The following is a 14,249-nucleotide window of genomic DNA, read 5'->3' on the forward strand; positions in this document are numbered from 1 at the left end:
CTTGGACTAAAAGGCCTCCAAAGCTGAGAAATTCTAGAGAACAGAAACTCCCCTGGGTTTTACGTCCCTGTAACCTGCATCCTAACAAAGGGTTAGCTTGCAGATGGGGGGAAATGTCCAGGGTGGAGGTCCCTTCAGCCGTCCATAGATTTGAGACCCTCCCCACTGGCTGTAACTGTGCTCATGTTTTGTTATGCTGGCATCTCTGCTGAACACATGATGAGTACCAGAAATGGGCTGGGTTCTGATGTTTTGAAGGTAGATGAAGGCAGAAGTCCTGCTTATTTAACTTATATGCAAAGTACATCATGAGAAATGCTGGGCTGGAGGAAGCACAAGCTGGAATCAAGATTGCTGGGAGAAATATCAATAACCTCAGATATGCAGATGACACCACCCTTATGGCAGACAGTGAAGAAGAACTAAAGAGCCTCTTGATGAAAGTGAAAGAGGAGAGTGAAAAACTTGGCTTAAAGCTCAACATTCAGAAAACTAAGATCATGGCATCCGTTCCCATCACTTCATGGCAAACAGATGGGGAGACAGTGGAAACAATGGCTGACTTTATTTTTGGGGGCTCCAAAATCACTGCAGATGGTGATTGCAACCATGAAATGAAAAGACACTCCTTGGAAGGAAAGTTATGACCAACCTAGATAGCATATTAAAAAGCAGAGACATTACTTTGTCGACAAAGGTCCGTCTAGTCAAGGCTGTGGTTTTTCCAGTGGGCATGTATGGATATGAGAGTTAGACCATAAAGAAAGCTGAATGCTAAAGAATTTATGCTTTTGAATCGTGGTGTTGGAGAAGACTCTTGAGAGTCCCTTGGACTGCAAGGAGATCCAACCAGTCCATCCTGACAGAGATCAGTCCTGGGTATTCATTGGAAGGACTGATGTTGAAGCTGAAAGGCCAGTACTTTGGCCACCTGATGTGAAGAGCTGACTCATTCGAAAAGACCCTGATGCTGGGAAACATTGAAGGCAGGAGGAGAAGGGGACAACAGAGGATGAGATGGTTGGATGGCATTACCGACTCAATGGACATGAGTTTGGGTAAACTCCGGGAGTTGGTGATGGACAAGGAGGCCTGGCGTGCTGCAGTTCATGTAGTCACAAAGAGTAGGGCACAACTGAGCAACTGAACTGAAGGCGGAAGTTTGTCCTTCCATCTCCACAGTTTAGACTTTTTTCCCAGTTGCTCAGTGGTAAAGAATCCATCTGTCAATGAGGGAGATGCAGGTTTGATCCCTGGGTTGGGAGGATCCCCTGGAGGCAACCCATTCCAGGGTTCTTTTCTGGGATATCCAATGAACAGAGTAGCCTGGCAGGCTACAGTCCATGGGGTGGCAAAAGAGTGGGACACAGCTTAGCAACTAAACAACAACAAAGAGACAGACACACAAATCTATGAACACAAAATCCCCCCGGCACTAACTGTGCTCATCTTTTGTTATGTTGGTGTCTTTCAGTGATTGATAAAACCACCTGCCTGGATGCCCAAACCGGAAATGTGGTCATCATCTCTGATACCTTTCCAGATGGCAGGGCAGCCATCTGCCCATGACATTCCCCTTGGGAAGGGGTAGTCCTTGTGGAAGACGGGAGAGGCTACTCGCTACCCCCACTTTGTTGATGTGGCTATAAGATGGAGTATTTTTTTTAGTGTTCTCAATGGACGGTTATTTGCACGTGACAAATCGCTCACAGGTTACTTTGGTTTTAAGGTTTAACACTGAGTTTATTAAATTTATTAAACAAAGTTGTGTTCTTTCTCAAGCTTATAAGTTGAGTTTATAAATCTTATTTTATTTGTAAAAGCTTGGTGAAAATTAACAATCACATATAAGGAGACTTTGATTAATACCTAATCTAATTTATAAACTTAAGGATTTTCAATTGTCTTTATAATCTTGATACATTCTATTTTCAGTACTTTGTCCAATTAACAAACAAAATTTCCCGAGTATTCAAGTATTATAAATCTAATAGATTACCTTAAACTCATAAGCATGATGATTCTTATGATATCATAAATGCTCAAGTACTGTACATAAATCTAGTAAAAATTCAACTTAAAACAGCCAGTCTAAATCAATTCTTAAATTACTCACTTCAATTGTGATCACAAAGTTTAACTGCTATCTCAATAAAACAAACTCTCTTAAATACAAAAATTTCTATATGAATTACTCCCTCCTTTTATAATAATACAGTCACTTTTTAAAAAAACAAATAGAAGGTTTCTGTCAACCCAGTGTCAAGCAAGTCTATCATCACCATTTTTTTCAATAGTATTGGCTCATTTTGTGTCTCTCTGTCACATTTGGATAATTCTCGTGATATTTCAAACTTTTTCATTTCATTTCATTTTTTAATTATTATATTTGTTATAGTGATTTGTGATCAGTCATCTTTGATGTTACTAATGCAAAAAGATTAAGACTAGCTGAAGGCCAGATGTTGGTTAACATTTCTTAGTCATAAAGTATTTTTAAATTAAGGTATGTACATTTTTTAAACATAATACTGAAAGAAGAAGCCCCATGGACTGTAACCCACCAGGCTCCTCTGTCCATGGGATTCTCCAGGCAAGAATACTGGAATGGGGGGCCGCTCACTGCAGAGCCGACTCCGGTGCCGCCGCCGCCCGCGAAGCCGCCGCCGCCGCACGACGCCCGCCACCGCCCCTGCCCCGCCGCCGCCTCCGCCTCGGGACCGGCTGTATGGTTAGGCCACAATCTTCAATGAGTAGACATATTCCTCAGTTCTGTGGTGTTCTCGGTCACACATTTATGGAGTTTCTGAAGGGCAGTGGAGATTACTGCCAGGCACAGCACGACCTCTATGCAGACAAGTGAACTGCAGAAATTCATTACTGCTCAACCAAGAAGCCCCCGTAAGACTGGTTAACCTGGACACAGAAGAGTTGAATTGAAATCCACAGAGCATTTTTTTACAAGAGTTCTGATCTGGATGGGGTAAACCTCAGTGCACTTCCTTTCTATTGCCTCAGTATTACTGGATTGAAGAATTGCTGCTTCTTGTTAAGAGGTTCATTCATTCATTACTCCCAACTTCATACTTAAAAGCACTGAGAATTTCAAGTGGAGTATATTGAAGTTGACTGCGTTTCTTTGCATCATTTCTGTATTCAATTTTTTAAATTCTTTCATATCCCTATTGAGTGTTTTTTAACTAAATTAACATGGCTCGAATGAACCGCCCAGCTCCTGTGGAAGTTACGTACAGGAACATGAGATTTCTTATTACACACAACCCAACTAATGCAACGTTAAGCAAATTTATAGAGGAACTTAAGAAGTATGGAGTTACCACAATCGTAAGAGTATGTGAAGCAACTTATGACACTACTCTTGTGGAGAAAGAAGGCATCCATGTTCTCGATTGGCCTTTTGATGATGGCGCACCACCATCTAACCAAATTGTTGATGATTGGTTAAGTCTTGTGAAGATTAAGTTTCGTGAAGACCCTGGTTGTTGTATTGCTGTTCATTGTGTTGCAGGCCTTGGCAGAGCTCCAGTGCTTGTTGCCCTAGCATTAATTGAAGGTGGAATGAAATATGAAGATGCAGTACAGTTCATAAGACAAAAGCGACGAGGAGCTTTTAACAGCAAGCAACTTTTGTATTTGGAGAAGTATCGTCCTAAAATGCGGCTGCGCTTCAAAGACTCCAATGGGCATAGAAACAACTGTTGCGTTCAGTAAAACCAGGGTGCATGATGCCATTGCTTGGAAGTGGAACCTGAGACACGATGGAATTTGTCGTACATAGCAGATAGCCCAGTTGACTTGGTGAATAAGTCTGATGAAGCTTCCATAGGAGTGTTGAAAAGCAGTTTTACCAGGCCACAGGCCTGGCAGAATTGCAGTCTCTGTTCAGGTTATGATCAACCTATTTGAATACTAGTAAAGAATTCTTGCTGTTCAGCATTAATATGTGCTTATAATTTGTACCAATTGACCTTTCCTGAAATCATGCAGTATTGAGTCATGTCATTAAATCTGTTTCCATGCCAGAATCTTACCAATACGTAAGAAATTTAGAAAGACTAGGTGCCAAAATACCCAGCACAATACTTGTATATTTTTAGTATCATATAGAACAAATCCCAGGAACTATGAACACTCTGGACCTTATGTGGTTTATTCCTTGCATCATTTCAAACATAGTAGGGCCTATGAGGTTTGTTTGCTCACAATATGTTTACATTTCCCACATTCATACCAGTATGCATCAGATTTGCTCCCTTTTTAATTAACCAAGTCTTACAGTGATTATTTAATATCTTTCTATAAATCTCATTTTATGTTGTAGAAGGCCTCCATTTTGAAAATCTACATTGTACAGAAGCACATGTCTTTAATGTCTCCAGACAAAAGCCTTACAGTTCATTTTAATGTTTGCACTTTGGGGTGCAACTTACAGGGAGGGCCTGAAAAAAGAATGGGAGGGGGCTATTAAGTATTTTTAGTAAAATGTTGCCTTTGTCTTGTGCAGAACATGTAGAATATGCGCTTTAATTTAGTAAATATTTTTTTAAAAGGTAGAAATACTTTGTTACTGTAACTAAAATAATTCTTAATCAAAATTTCTGAAATTCTTGTAATTTTTTTTCATACTTACTGAAGTTGTTTACCGACTTAGTTTTGTTTGAAGTGTGATTCCCAGCCTCTCAGAAAAAAAAAAAGTGGGTTTCTGCTAATGAATTGAGCAGACATTTAATATTTTATATACCTTTTGAGCTGTGTAACTTAATATTTGGATACTTGACAATTTGTTTTATTATGTAATTGATAAAATGGTGATGTGTATTAACGTTAGCTCAACCATATATTTATACTGTCCGGGAACAAGTGGTTATAGTTCTGTGGGAGAAATAATTTGTCAGTGTTCACCAGCTTGTAAGAATCTAGTGCAAGAGCTTAAACATTAAATAAATGATGATATGCGTTTATCGTCAAAAAAAAAAAAAAAAAAAAAAAAAAAAAAAAAAAAAAAAAAAAAAAAAAAAAAAAAAAAAAAAAAAAAAGAATACTGGAATGGGTAGCGGTTCCCTTCTCCAGGGGATCTTTCTGACCTCAGGATTGAACCCCGGTCTCCTGCTCTGAAGGCAGATTCTTTACCATCTGAGCTACCACACTTAATAGACTACAGGATGGTGTTAGCATGACTTCTATATGCACTGGGAAACCAAAAACTCTGTGTGATGCACTTGATGTGATATTCACTTCATTGTGGTAGTCTGGAAGCAAACCTTCAACATCATTGAGGTCTTCCTGTAATTAATTAATAAAAACTATACATAAATTTTTTTGGTAAAAATGTATACAAATAATTGGGCTTCCCAGGTGCCTCACTGGTAAAGAATCCATCTACCAATGCAGGATACACAAGAGATGTGGGTCGGGAAAATCCCTTGGAGTAAGAAATGGCAACCCACTCCAGCTTTCTTACCTGGAAAATTCCATGGACAGAGGAGCCTGGCGGGCTACAGACCATGGAGTCACAGAATCAGGAATGACTGAATTGACTTAGCTTGCATGCACATACAAATAATTATGTAAATGTATACACTAACATGTTAAAAACTATTAACTCTGGTTGGTCGCATTTCGGCTGAATTTTATTTTCTTGTTCAAACCTTTCTTCATTTTCAAGTGAATATGTATCTCTCCCTGTTTTTTAAATAAACCAAGGAGAGATATAATTGGAGAAAAAAAAAAACAGGTTGTGTCTATTCTCGGATAAATTCTGTGCTGGAGCCCCATCCTGAAGAGTGGTCCCTGGGTACCTAGACTCTCAGGGTAGACTTCCTCATGGACCATTTGGATCCTGGATGCATTTAATCACTGCAGCAGGCCTCAGGGGACTTATAATTCATGAATCTATTTGGGCAAAGATATTTTCAACATCAGGCTCTGAAATGTATTATTATTATTTTTTAACAAGGAGAGGAAATTTATACTTAAAGCCATCCTCCATAGTCTGAGCTTTTGGGATGATCATGCAAATTTAAGTTTAATTGAAGAAAGGTATAGATTAGAAGCTCTTCTCTCCAGGTCTGGTGGACAAGCTCTCTATGACTAAGGAACTGATTGCCTGACTAAGTAACTGCCTGATGAGCTGAAAGACCCATGAATAAATGAATAAATACATGAATAAAAGCAAATTAGTGACTAGTTTTGAAAGCCAGAATAAATTAGTGAATGGATGAGTAAAAATAGCTAATTAATGACCTAATGACTGACTGGCAGAAGCAAGGACTCACTGGATGAATGAATGAATGGAGTCAAAGACTTCCTGAGACTCAGCGTGGGTGAATGAATTAATTAGTTGAATAAATACGTGGCTGGATGGATGGATGACTAAATGATTGACAATACTGACTAAATTGCCAACTGAAGACTGAATAAATGAAATAGAGAATGAATGTGTGTGTGCTAAGTCCCTTCAGTCATGTCCGATTCTTTGTGACCCTGTGGACTGCAGCCTGCCAGGTTCCTCTCTCCATGCGATTCTCCAGGCAAGAATACTGGAATAAGTTGTCATACCCTCCTCCAGGGGATCTTCCTGACCCAGGGATCACACCTGCAGCATCTCTTACATCTCCTGCATTGGCAGGTGGGTTCTTTACCAGGAAGGTCACCTGGGAAGCCCAGAGAATGAATGACTGAAAGTGAACTCAAAGGTTGGCTGACTCACTGTTTATCTGAATTAGTTGACCAACTGAATTATGTTTGTCTAAAACAACAAAACAATTAAGTGACTACAACAAATGAGAGACAGGATGCATGAATGAATGAATGAGTTTGAGGGTGTGTGGCCCCTTCCCTCCTCATTCCCAGACATCTTAGATTTATTAATGCAATTACTCAGAACTTTTTGGTGGCCTTCCTAAGTGCTCTCTTTTCATTACATTTTGTGGATGAAACCTGATGCCTGACTTGTGGTTTATTCTTTCTCTTAGGATCTTGTCAATCAACCTTGGTTTTTTAGGCTAGCTCCCCGGGGTATTTAAGAATACCAAATCACATCTGAGTCTTGAGTCTTTGCTTCTGGGTACCTTGGGAAGGATCCAGGTCCTGGGGTTACAGGTCTTTCCTGAGTCCTTCCCAGACTCTGGAGGAAGCCATTCAAACTCTAGGTCTTATCTGTTGGGTGAGAGGTTCTACTGTGCCAGGAGCTCTACTGGGAGGCCCTGAGCCGGTTCATTTCAGTGGAGGGGCCTGATAACCTGATGCATGATTCTTCTCAAGCCATGGGATGCAGTTTGCACTTGCAAGCTTCCTGGTGTACATTCTATGGAGAATTTCCAATGTTTGCCTGCTCACCATTTTATTGTTGATCCACCTGGGTTTCCCTTTATTTCTCTGGCTTACCTGAAACAGACTGACCCTTGAAAGAATTTTCAATGAATCAAACTCCTCCTCAGTGACCCATTTAGAGCCAGGATTGGGGAATGAAGCCTCCCACCCCTCCTCTCCTGCACGCTCGAAACTGCCTCTGTGGACAGGGAGATTTGCTAAAGGGGTGGGGTCTATGTGTTACCAAAGGATCCATTAATTGGGAGCTCGCTGTTTGCCTCTGGTTTATTAGCTTCAGATTCCATACTGGATCTATTGTCTATTTATATTTTTAAGGGAAAGTTTCAGAAGGGTATTTATTCTTCAAGGAAAGCTCAGAGGTTACCCTTGAATTTCAGAGCAAAGATCTGCCAAAATCCATGGCAAAGAGGCTAAAGATAGACGTGGTGTTTATTTGTCTGCAGCCTCTTTGGGTGTGTTATTAGCTGTTGGCACAGAATTAGAACATCACCTGTAGTGCCAGGCTGGAAAGAAGGTGGGGCTGACATGACCACGGAGACAAGGCTTGATGACTGTGTGAGAAATCTTCATGCTTGGTTCAAAGCTAATAAACAAGAAGACATTCTAATTAGATGTCAGCTCTCCTCTCGGGATTTGTAGAGTGGGTTTAACATCTCAAGGATCTTTACATGTGTGAATACTCACATTGACTTGGGAGAAGGGCAGAAGGATTTAAACCAAAGTTCATCTGTCTCTCTGTCTAGGATGACATTATGACCTTCCAATTTCCATAATCTGTTGAATTCTATTTATACGTACATATATATATTCACCGCATACAGTATCCCATGCATGATTGGTATTTGATAAACTTTTGCTGATGAAATCAACAAATGAGGAAATGTCAAACTCAATTCATCTTTCAAGGCTTAGTTCAAATTCCATATCTCCACACAATAATTCCTTGCATTTGCTTACAACGTGGCACAAAAGGAAAATCAAGAGCCTTGGAGATGGGCCAACTGGGTTTCACACTCCAGTTCTCTTACTAATTAGTTGTGCTTAACTTTTTTTCAGCCTGTTTCTTTATCATTATCTCTATCATCATGATCACCATCATCACAATAATGAATACCCCTGAGTGTTTACATATGCTGATTAAGCATCTTCTTTTTAATCTCCACAAAACTCCACTATGTTAAGTCCTAGTATCTTCCACTTACAGATAAAGAAACTGATGCACACGGAAGATCAGCAGTCGTCGTAGCTAAGCTTTACTATTTGCCAGGCACTGTGCCTTAGTATTTTAAAATCCACTCAACCATCAAATGAGCAACATGTCTTACTTTGCCTGGAACTGTTCTGGTTTTGGCAAGGAAAGTCCCATGCTCTGGGAAAACCTTCAATCCTGGAACCACCAGGACAGTTGATAACTCAATCTTTACAACAAAACACGAGAAAGATGGTATTTATTCAACTTACAGATGAGAAAATTTGCCCAAGTTCATGCTAGTAAATGGCAGAAACAGGTACTCTTGTTCTCTGAGCCTTGTTTTCTGCATGAGGAATAAATTTTCCCATCATTGGATTATTGGGGTGTTAGATACTCTCTAATATGTAATGAGTGTATCACTTTTTTTCTTCCTCTTGTTATTCAAAACTACCACCTTACTGTCTTTCTCTTTATATCAAGAGCCTTAAAAAAGTCACATCTGGTGAGCTCCACCTCCTAACCTTCCATTTACTTTCAACCTGTCTCAGTCTTCCTTCTTCCTCCATCACTTTTCTAAGAAAATGCTGTAGACAAAGGTCATCTAATCACCTACAGATTATTCTATCCACTGGTCTCTTCATAATCCCTATTCTACTTCCTTGGAATGTCAGAGGCAGTCTATCTATGTTTTTAAAATGAAAAAAGAAAAAAAAGGAAATGAATTGAACTGAAATAAATCCCAAAGCATTTGACACTTCTGACCTCTCTCTCCTTAAAGTTTTTGCTGTCTTGGTTCCCATGACTCTCTTAGTTCTCCCATGTGTCTGAAAGCTCCTTCTCAGACTTCATGGCTCCTCTTTATCTTTCTTCTGTTTAAATATTGCCGTCTTTCAGAGTCTTTCCATTTGTTCTCACTTTATAGTCTCTCATGAAGTCATCCCGTTCAATTCCCAGACTTCACTGTCATATTTATCTTGGTAAAATTCCAACATCTTTCTTCGAGGTTTTATATATATATATATATATATATATATATATATATATATATATGTATATATGTTCAAACATATTAGTAGGGAGAGCATAGGTTATGCTGTGGTAACAAGTCGACCTTCAACTCAGATACATCAAATATGTATTTCTCATTCACAAGTCATGTTCAGCAGAAATTGGTAAACAGAACTCCACAGCATCGCTCAGAGACCCAGGCTGGTGGATGCTCTGCCATGAACTCTGAACCCATGACCTCTAGTCTCTGTGGCAGGGGGCTAGTGAGAGGAAGGTTGCCCAATGGCTCTTAAATCCTCCCATCTGGAAGTGACACAGATAACTTCTGCCCCTAGTCCATCAGCAGGAACTAGTCACGTGACCCTGGAAACTGCAGAAGTCCTAGAGAAAACGAGGTACTTAGTGCGCTGTAAATCAGTCAGCAGGCGCCTGGACATCTGCATATGGAGTTTACTGGGGCAGCTCAAGTTCATCGGATTCCCCACAGAATCAATACCCTCTTCCACCAAACCACTCCGTCTTCTATTTTCCCAATTTTTAAAAGGGCCACATCCACACTGCATCCTGAACTGTAAGCAACTCTGGTATTTACCTCCCTTCCCCTACTTTAGGCCACTTAAGAAAACTTACTGATTTTTCTCTCCTTCCTTTCCTTGTCCCTGCCTCTTTGAATCTAAACCTCTCTGACTGTTCTCAATCTACTGCTTTAGATCAGTTTATCATCAGTTTTCTGGATTTTTGTTTCAGCTTCTGACATGCTTCCCCTATTCCTGGAGCATCTCCTGCTATTCATCCTTCCTCTCTAATCCATCCGTGGCATAGCTTGTTTTTCCTCAGGTGCTAATCCAATCGCACCATGTTCTTGCTTTGGTGTCTGTAGGTTCCCTGAACTCACTTCTATAACAGTTAACTTCTAATCTTCTTCCTCAAACTTGTTTCTCCTGAAAGTCTCCCGGGCGCAGGTACAGGAATTCCACCTTTCCAGTGGCTCAACCCAAAACCTTGAAATCATTATCTTGATTCCTCTTTCTGATTCTCTTATTCCACATTCTAGCTACCAGCCAATCTTATTGGCTCCACCTTCAAAATATATCCAGAATCCAATCAGTTCTCACGGACACTTCTGCTCCCTCTCTGGTACGAGCCCCTGAGACAGTTCACACAGATTGATGCAAGAGCCTTCTAATGAGTCCCCTGTTTCTGCTTCTGCCCCTTTAGTTCTATTTTCTACAGATTAGCAGGAGAGGTCCTTTTACAAGTAGGCCCATCTTATCACTCCATTGGTTAAAACCCTCTAAGAGCTTCACTTTTAACTCAGGATAAAAGCAAAAGACCTGGGGATCCTGCAGGCCCTCTACAATCTGATTATCTTGAGTGGACCTCGTCTTCTAGGACCCTCCCCGAGAATCACCCCACCTGGTCCTATTGGTCCCCTTTCTCTTCCTTCAATGTGCCAGAGTCCTCTGCCTCCAGAAAGGTTCTCAGAACTGGGCACCATCCTTTGAGTCTTTAGTCACATGTCATTTCTCAATGACTAGCTGGTATAAGATCCCCATCTCCCTTTTCCTCCCTCTCAGTTTTATTTTTTATCTATGGTGTTTATCACCATTTAATACACTGTATAGCTGTTGTTCAGCTGCTAGGTTGTGTCCCACTCTTTCCAGCCCTGTGGACTGTGGCACACACAGGCTCTTCTGTCCTCCATTGCCTCCTGGAGTTTGCTTAAATTCGTGTTCATTGAGTCAGAGATGCTATCTAACCATCTCATATATTATTTTATTATATGAGATGTATATCACTCCTATTTATCTTGTTTAACATCTGTCTCTTTCAGGGAGAAGGTAAGCTACACAGGGACAGGGACTTTTTCCTGCCTTGTTCACTGAGAGATCCTGAGTGCCATGAAGATTGCCTAGGATGTAGTAGGTGTTCAGGAAATATTTGTAAATAGTCCTGAAGATAAGGGCCAAACTTCCACCAATTACTGCAGTCCCCTCATTTGCCATACTACCTTCTTTGCACAAAACCAACATTTCCCAAATTACCATCCAGACAATGCCAGCCCTACTTGCATATTTGCCTTTTAAAAAAAAGTTCGGGAAATATTTTATACTCTTGGCTCGCCCACCATCCCACAAAATTGGCCCAAATTCAAAATACATAAAAGCATATTATAAAATCTAAGAAGTGCTGCAGAAAGTTTGACTTTGTTGCTAAGCTTCCTTATTCAGTGAATCCTTTCAGATGATTTACATTAGCACCCTGTACAATCCAGCCCTCTGTGAGTTTTCTGCTGTGTAGTTTACAGTTCTCAGAATGCATCAGACTGTTTGGTTTGTTTCATTATGCTGTTTTCTCACTTTTGAATTGCCAAATACTCTCCCTCATCTCTTTCCTCTCTACATAAACACACACACACAAACACACACTCTCCAGGACAAACAGTAACTTCCCTTTCCTGCCCTTGTGCGAGCTGACACCTTCTTTATGAAGCCCACTCTGATTTCCTCCTAAATTGCTTTTTCCTTTAGTGCCCCCACCAAGACCTAGTAAGGGATTTATCAGAGCATTTGACTCAGTTAATCCCAGATATGAAATCACACGTCTATTTTCATGATTAATTCTCAGCTTCCCAAAGGCACAGGCTGTACCATTTCATCCTTGTCTGCCTTGAATGCACCCCTCTACCTCACACAGAGAAGGTTGAACTTCATCAATAGAACTGACCTGGTGGGCCTTCTAAAGTTAGGGCATAAGAAGTCTTGAACTCTTTCTCATGGAACATTCTCAAAACCCATCCACCAGCTGTGAGAAGCCCAAGGAACATGAAGAAGCCATGTGCAGGTATGCAGGTTGAGAATCACTGCTGAGCTCCAAGCCGATAGCCAGCACCACTTCGGGCCATGGAGTGAGTCAACCTGGACGTCCAAACTTCAGAGGACTGCATCCCTGGCCACCATCTATCTGCCTGCTGTCCCAAGGGCGTCCACATCAGAACCATCCGGGCCAGCCCAGTCAGCCCACAGAACCAAGAGATATACAATAATAAATTGTTACATTAGTCCATGAATTTTGGTGGTAATTTGTTAGGCAGTTTCATTAGGGCTTCCCTTGTGGCTCAGCTGGTAAAGAATCTGCCTGCAATGCGGGAGACCTGGGTTCAATCCCTGGGTTGGGAAGATCCCCTGGAGAAAGGAAAGGCTAACCACTCCACTATTCTGGCCTAGAGAATTCCACGGACAGTATAGTCCATGGGTTCGCAAAGAGTCGGACACAACTGAGTGACTTTTCCTTTCACTTATGTTAGGGGAAACATTGACTGAAATCACCCACCCTGGCCAGGCCCCCTAGGAACCACTTGCATGAGTTATTTTATGACACAGTGTCCTGGTAGGGAGAGCTTCCCTGGTGGCTCAGCGGTAAAGAATCTGCCTGCAATGTAGGAGACGTGGGTTCCATCCCTGGGTTAGGAAGATTCCCTGGAGGAGGAAATGGCTACCCACTCCAGTATTCTTGCCTGGAGAATCCCATGGACAGAGGAGCCTGGTGGGCTACAGTCCATGGGTCGCAAAGAGTCGGATATGACCGAAGTGACTGAGCATGCATGCACGCCTGGCAAGGGACACAGAACTAACAAACCACAACCAATCTGAAGAATTTCAGAAAAGTCAAAAGGAGACACCAGTCCCTATGTCCTTTCAACCTTCCAGAATCCTTCTCACTGGCATCCATCTTGGCTGAGCAATGTGTATGCTACCAGGAAGGACCCTGAGTCAGAATGATGAGTCAGAGACAGCTCAGAAACTAACCCCATCACCAGACAACCCGAGACTTGAAGCCACATGGCAGAGCAGTCCTTCTGGGTTCCCTGACTCTGCTGCTCTCCGCCAGGGTGCCCTGCCCGGTAAAGTTTCTTGCTTTGTCAGCATGTATGTCTCCTTGGACAATTCGTTTCTGAATGTTGGGCAAGAGCCTGTTCTCAGGCCCAGGAGGGGGTCATCTTTGCCGCAACAGTTACAGATCCCTGGAACAGTCTCCTTATCTCCCCAAACCTGACTTAAACATCCTCTTTCTTAGCAGCCCTGCTGTTCCTAACTAAGGAACTTGGAATGTGAAGCCCATCGCTTGTAGTTCAGAAAGTTCTGTAAGCTTTTACATCTGCCTGCGAGTAGTAGTGAAGAGGAACTAAAGAGCCTCTTGATGAAAGCGAAAGAGGAGAGTGAAAAAGCTCAACAATCAGAACACTAAAATTGTGGCATACGGTCCCATCACTTCATGGCAAATAGATGGGAAACAATGGAAACAGCGACAGGCTTTATTTTCTTGGGCTCCAAAATCACTGCAGATGGTGACTGCAGCCTGAAATTAAAAGACGTTTGCTCCATAGAAGAAAAGCTATGACCAACCTAGACAGCATATTAAAAAGCAGAGACATTACTTTGCCAACAAAGTCCATATAGTCAAAGCTATGGTTTTTCCAGTAGTCGTGTATGGATGTGAGAGTTGGACCATAAAGAAAGCTGAACTCTAAAGAATTGATGCTTTTGAACTGTGGTGTTGGAGAAGACTCTTGAGAGTCCCTTGGACTGCAAGGAGATCAAACCAGTCCATCCTGAAGGAGATCAGTCCTGGGTGTTCATTGGAAGGACTGATGCTGAAGCTGTAACTCCAATACTTTGGCCACCTGATGGGAAGA

The 14,249-nt window shown here is 41.5% G+C and overlaps 1 protein-coding gene across 1 annotated transcript; it reads left to right on the forward strand.

The window, feature by feature from the left end:
• Positions 1-2,618: 2,618 nt before the first annotated feature.
• On the forward strand, positions 2,619-5,060 carry LOC122451272 (protein tyrosine phosphatase type IVA 1). The gene has a single exon (XM_043483969.1). It carries the CDS (start codon positions 3,211-3,213, stop codon positions 3,730-3,732), a length of 522 nt encoding a protein of 173 aa, XP_043339904.1. The 5' UTR covers positions 2,619-3,210; the 3' UTR covers positions 3,733-5,060.
• Positions 5,061-14,249: the final 9,189 nt, after the last annotated feature.

The sequence above is a fragment of the Cervus canadensis genome, chromosome 12, assembly GCF_019320065.1.
Source record: "Cervus canadensis isolate Bull #8, Minnesota chromosome 12, ASM1932006v1, whole genome shotgun sequence".
In the NCBI taxonomy this organism is placed as follows: Eukaryota; Metazoa; Chordata; class Mammalia; order Artiodactyla; family Cervidae; genus Cervus; species Cervus canadensis.

Bases quoted from the DNA above. Each gene is read 5' to 3' on its own strand.
- LOC122451272 (XM_043483969.1), top strand. From the start codon at position 3,211: ATGGCTCGAATGAACCGCCCAGCTCCTGTGGAAGTTACGTACAGGAAC.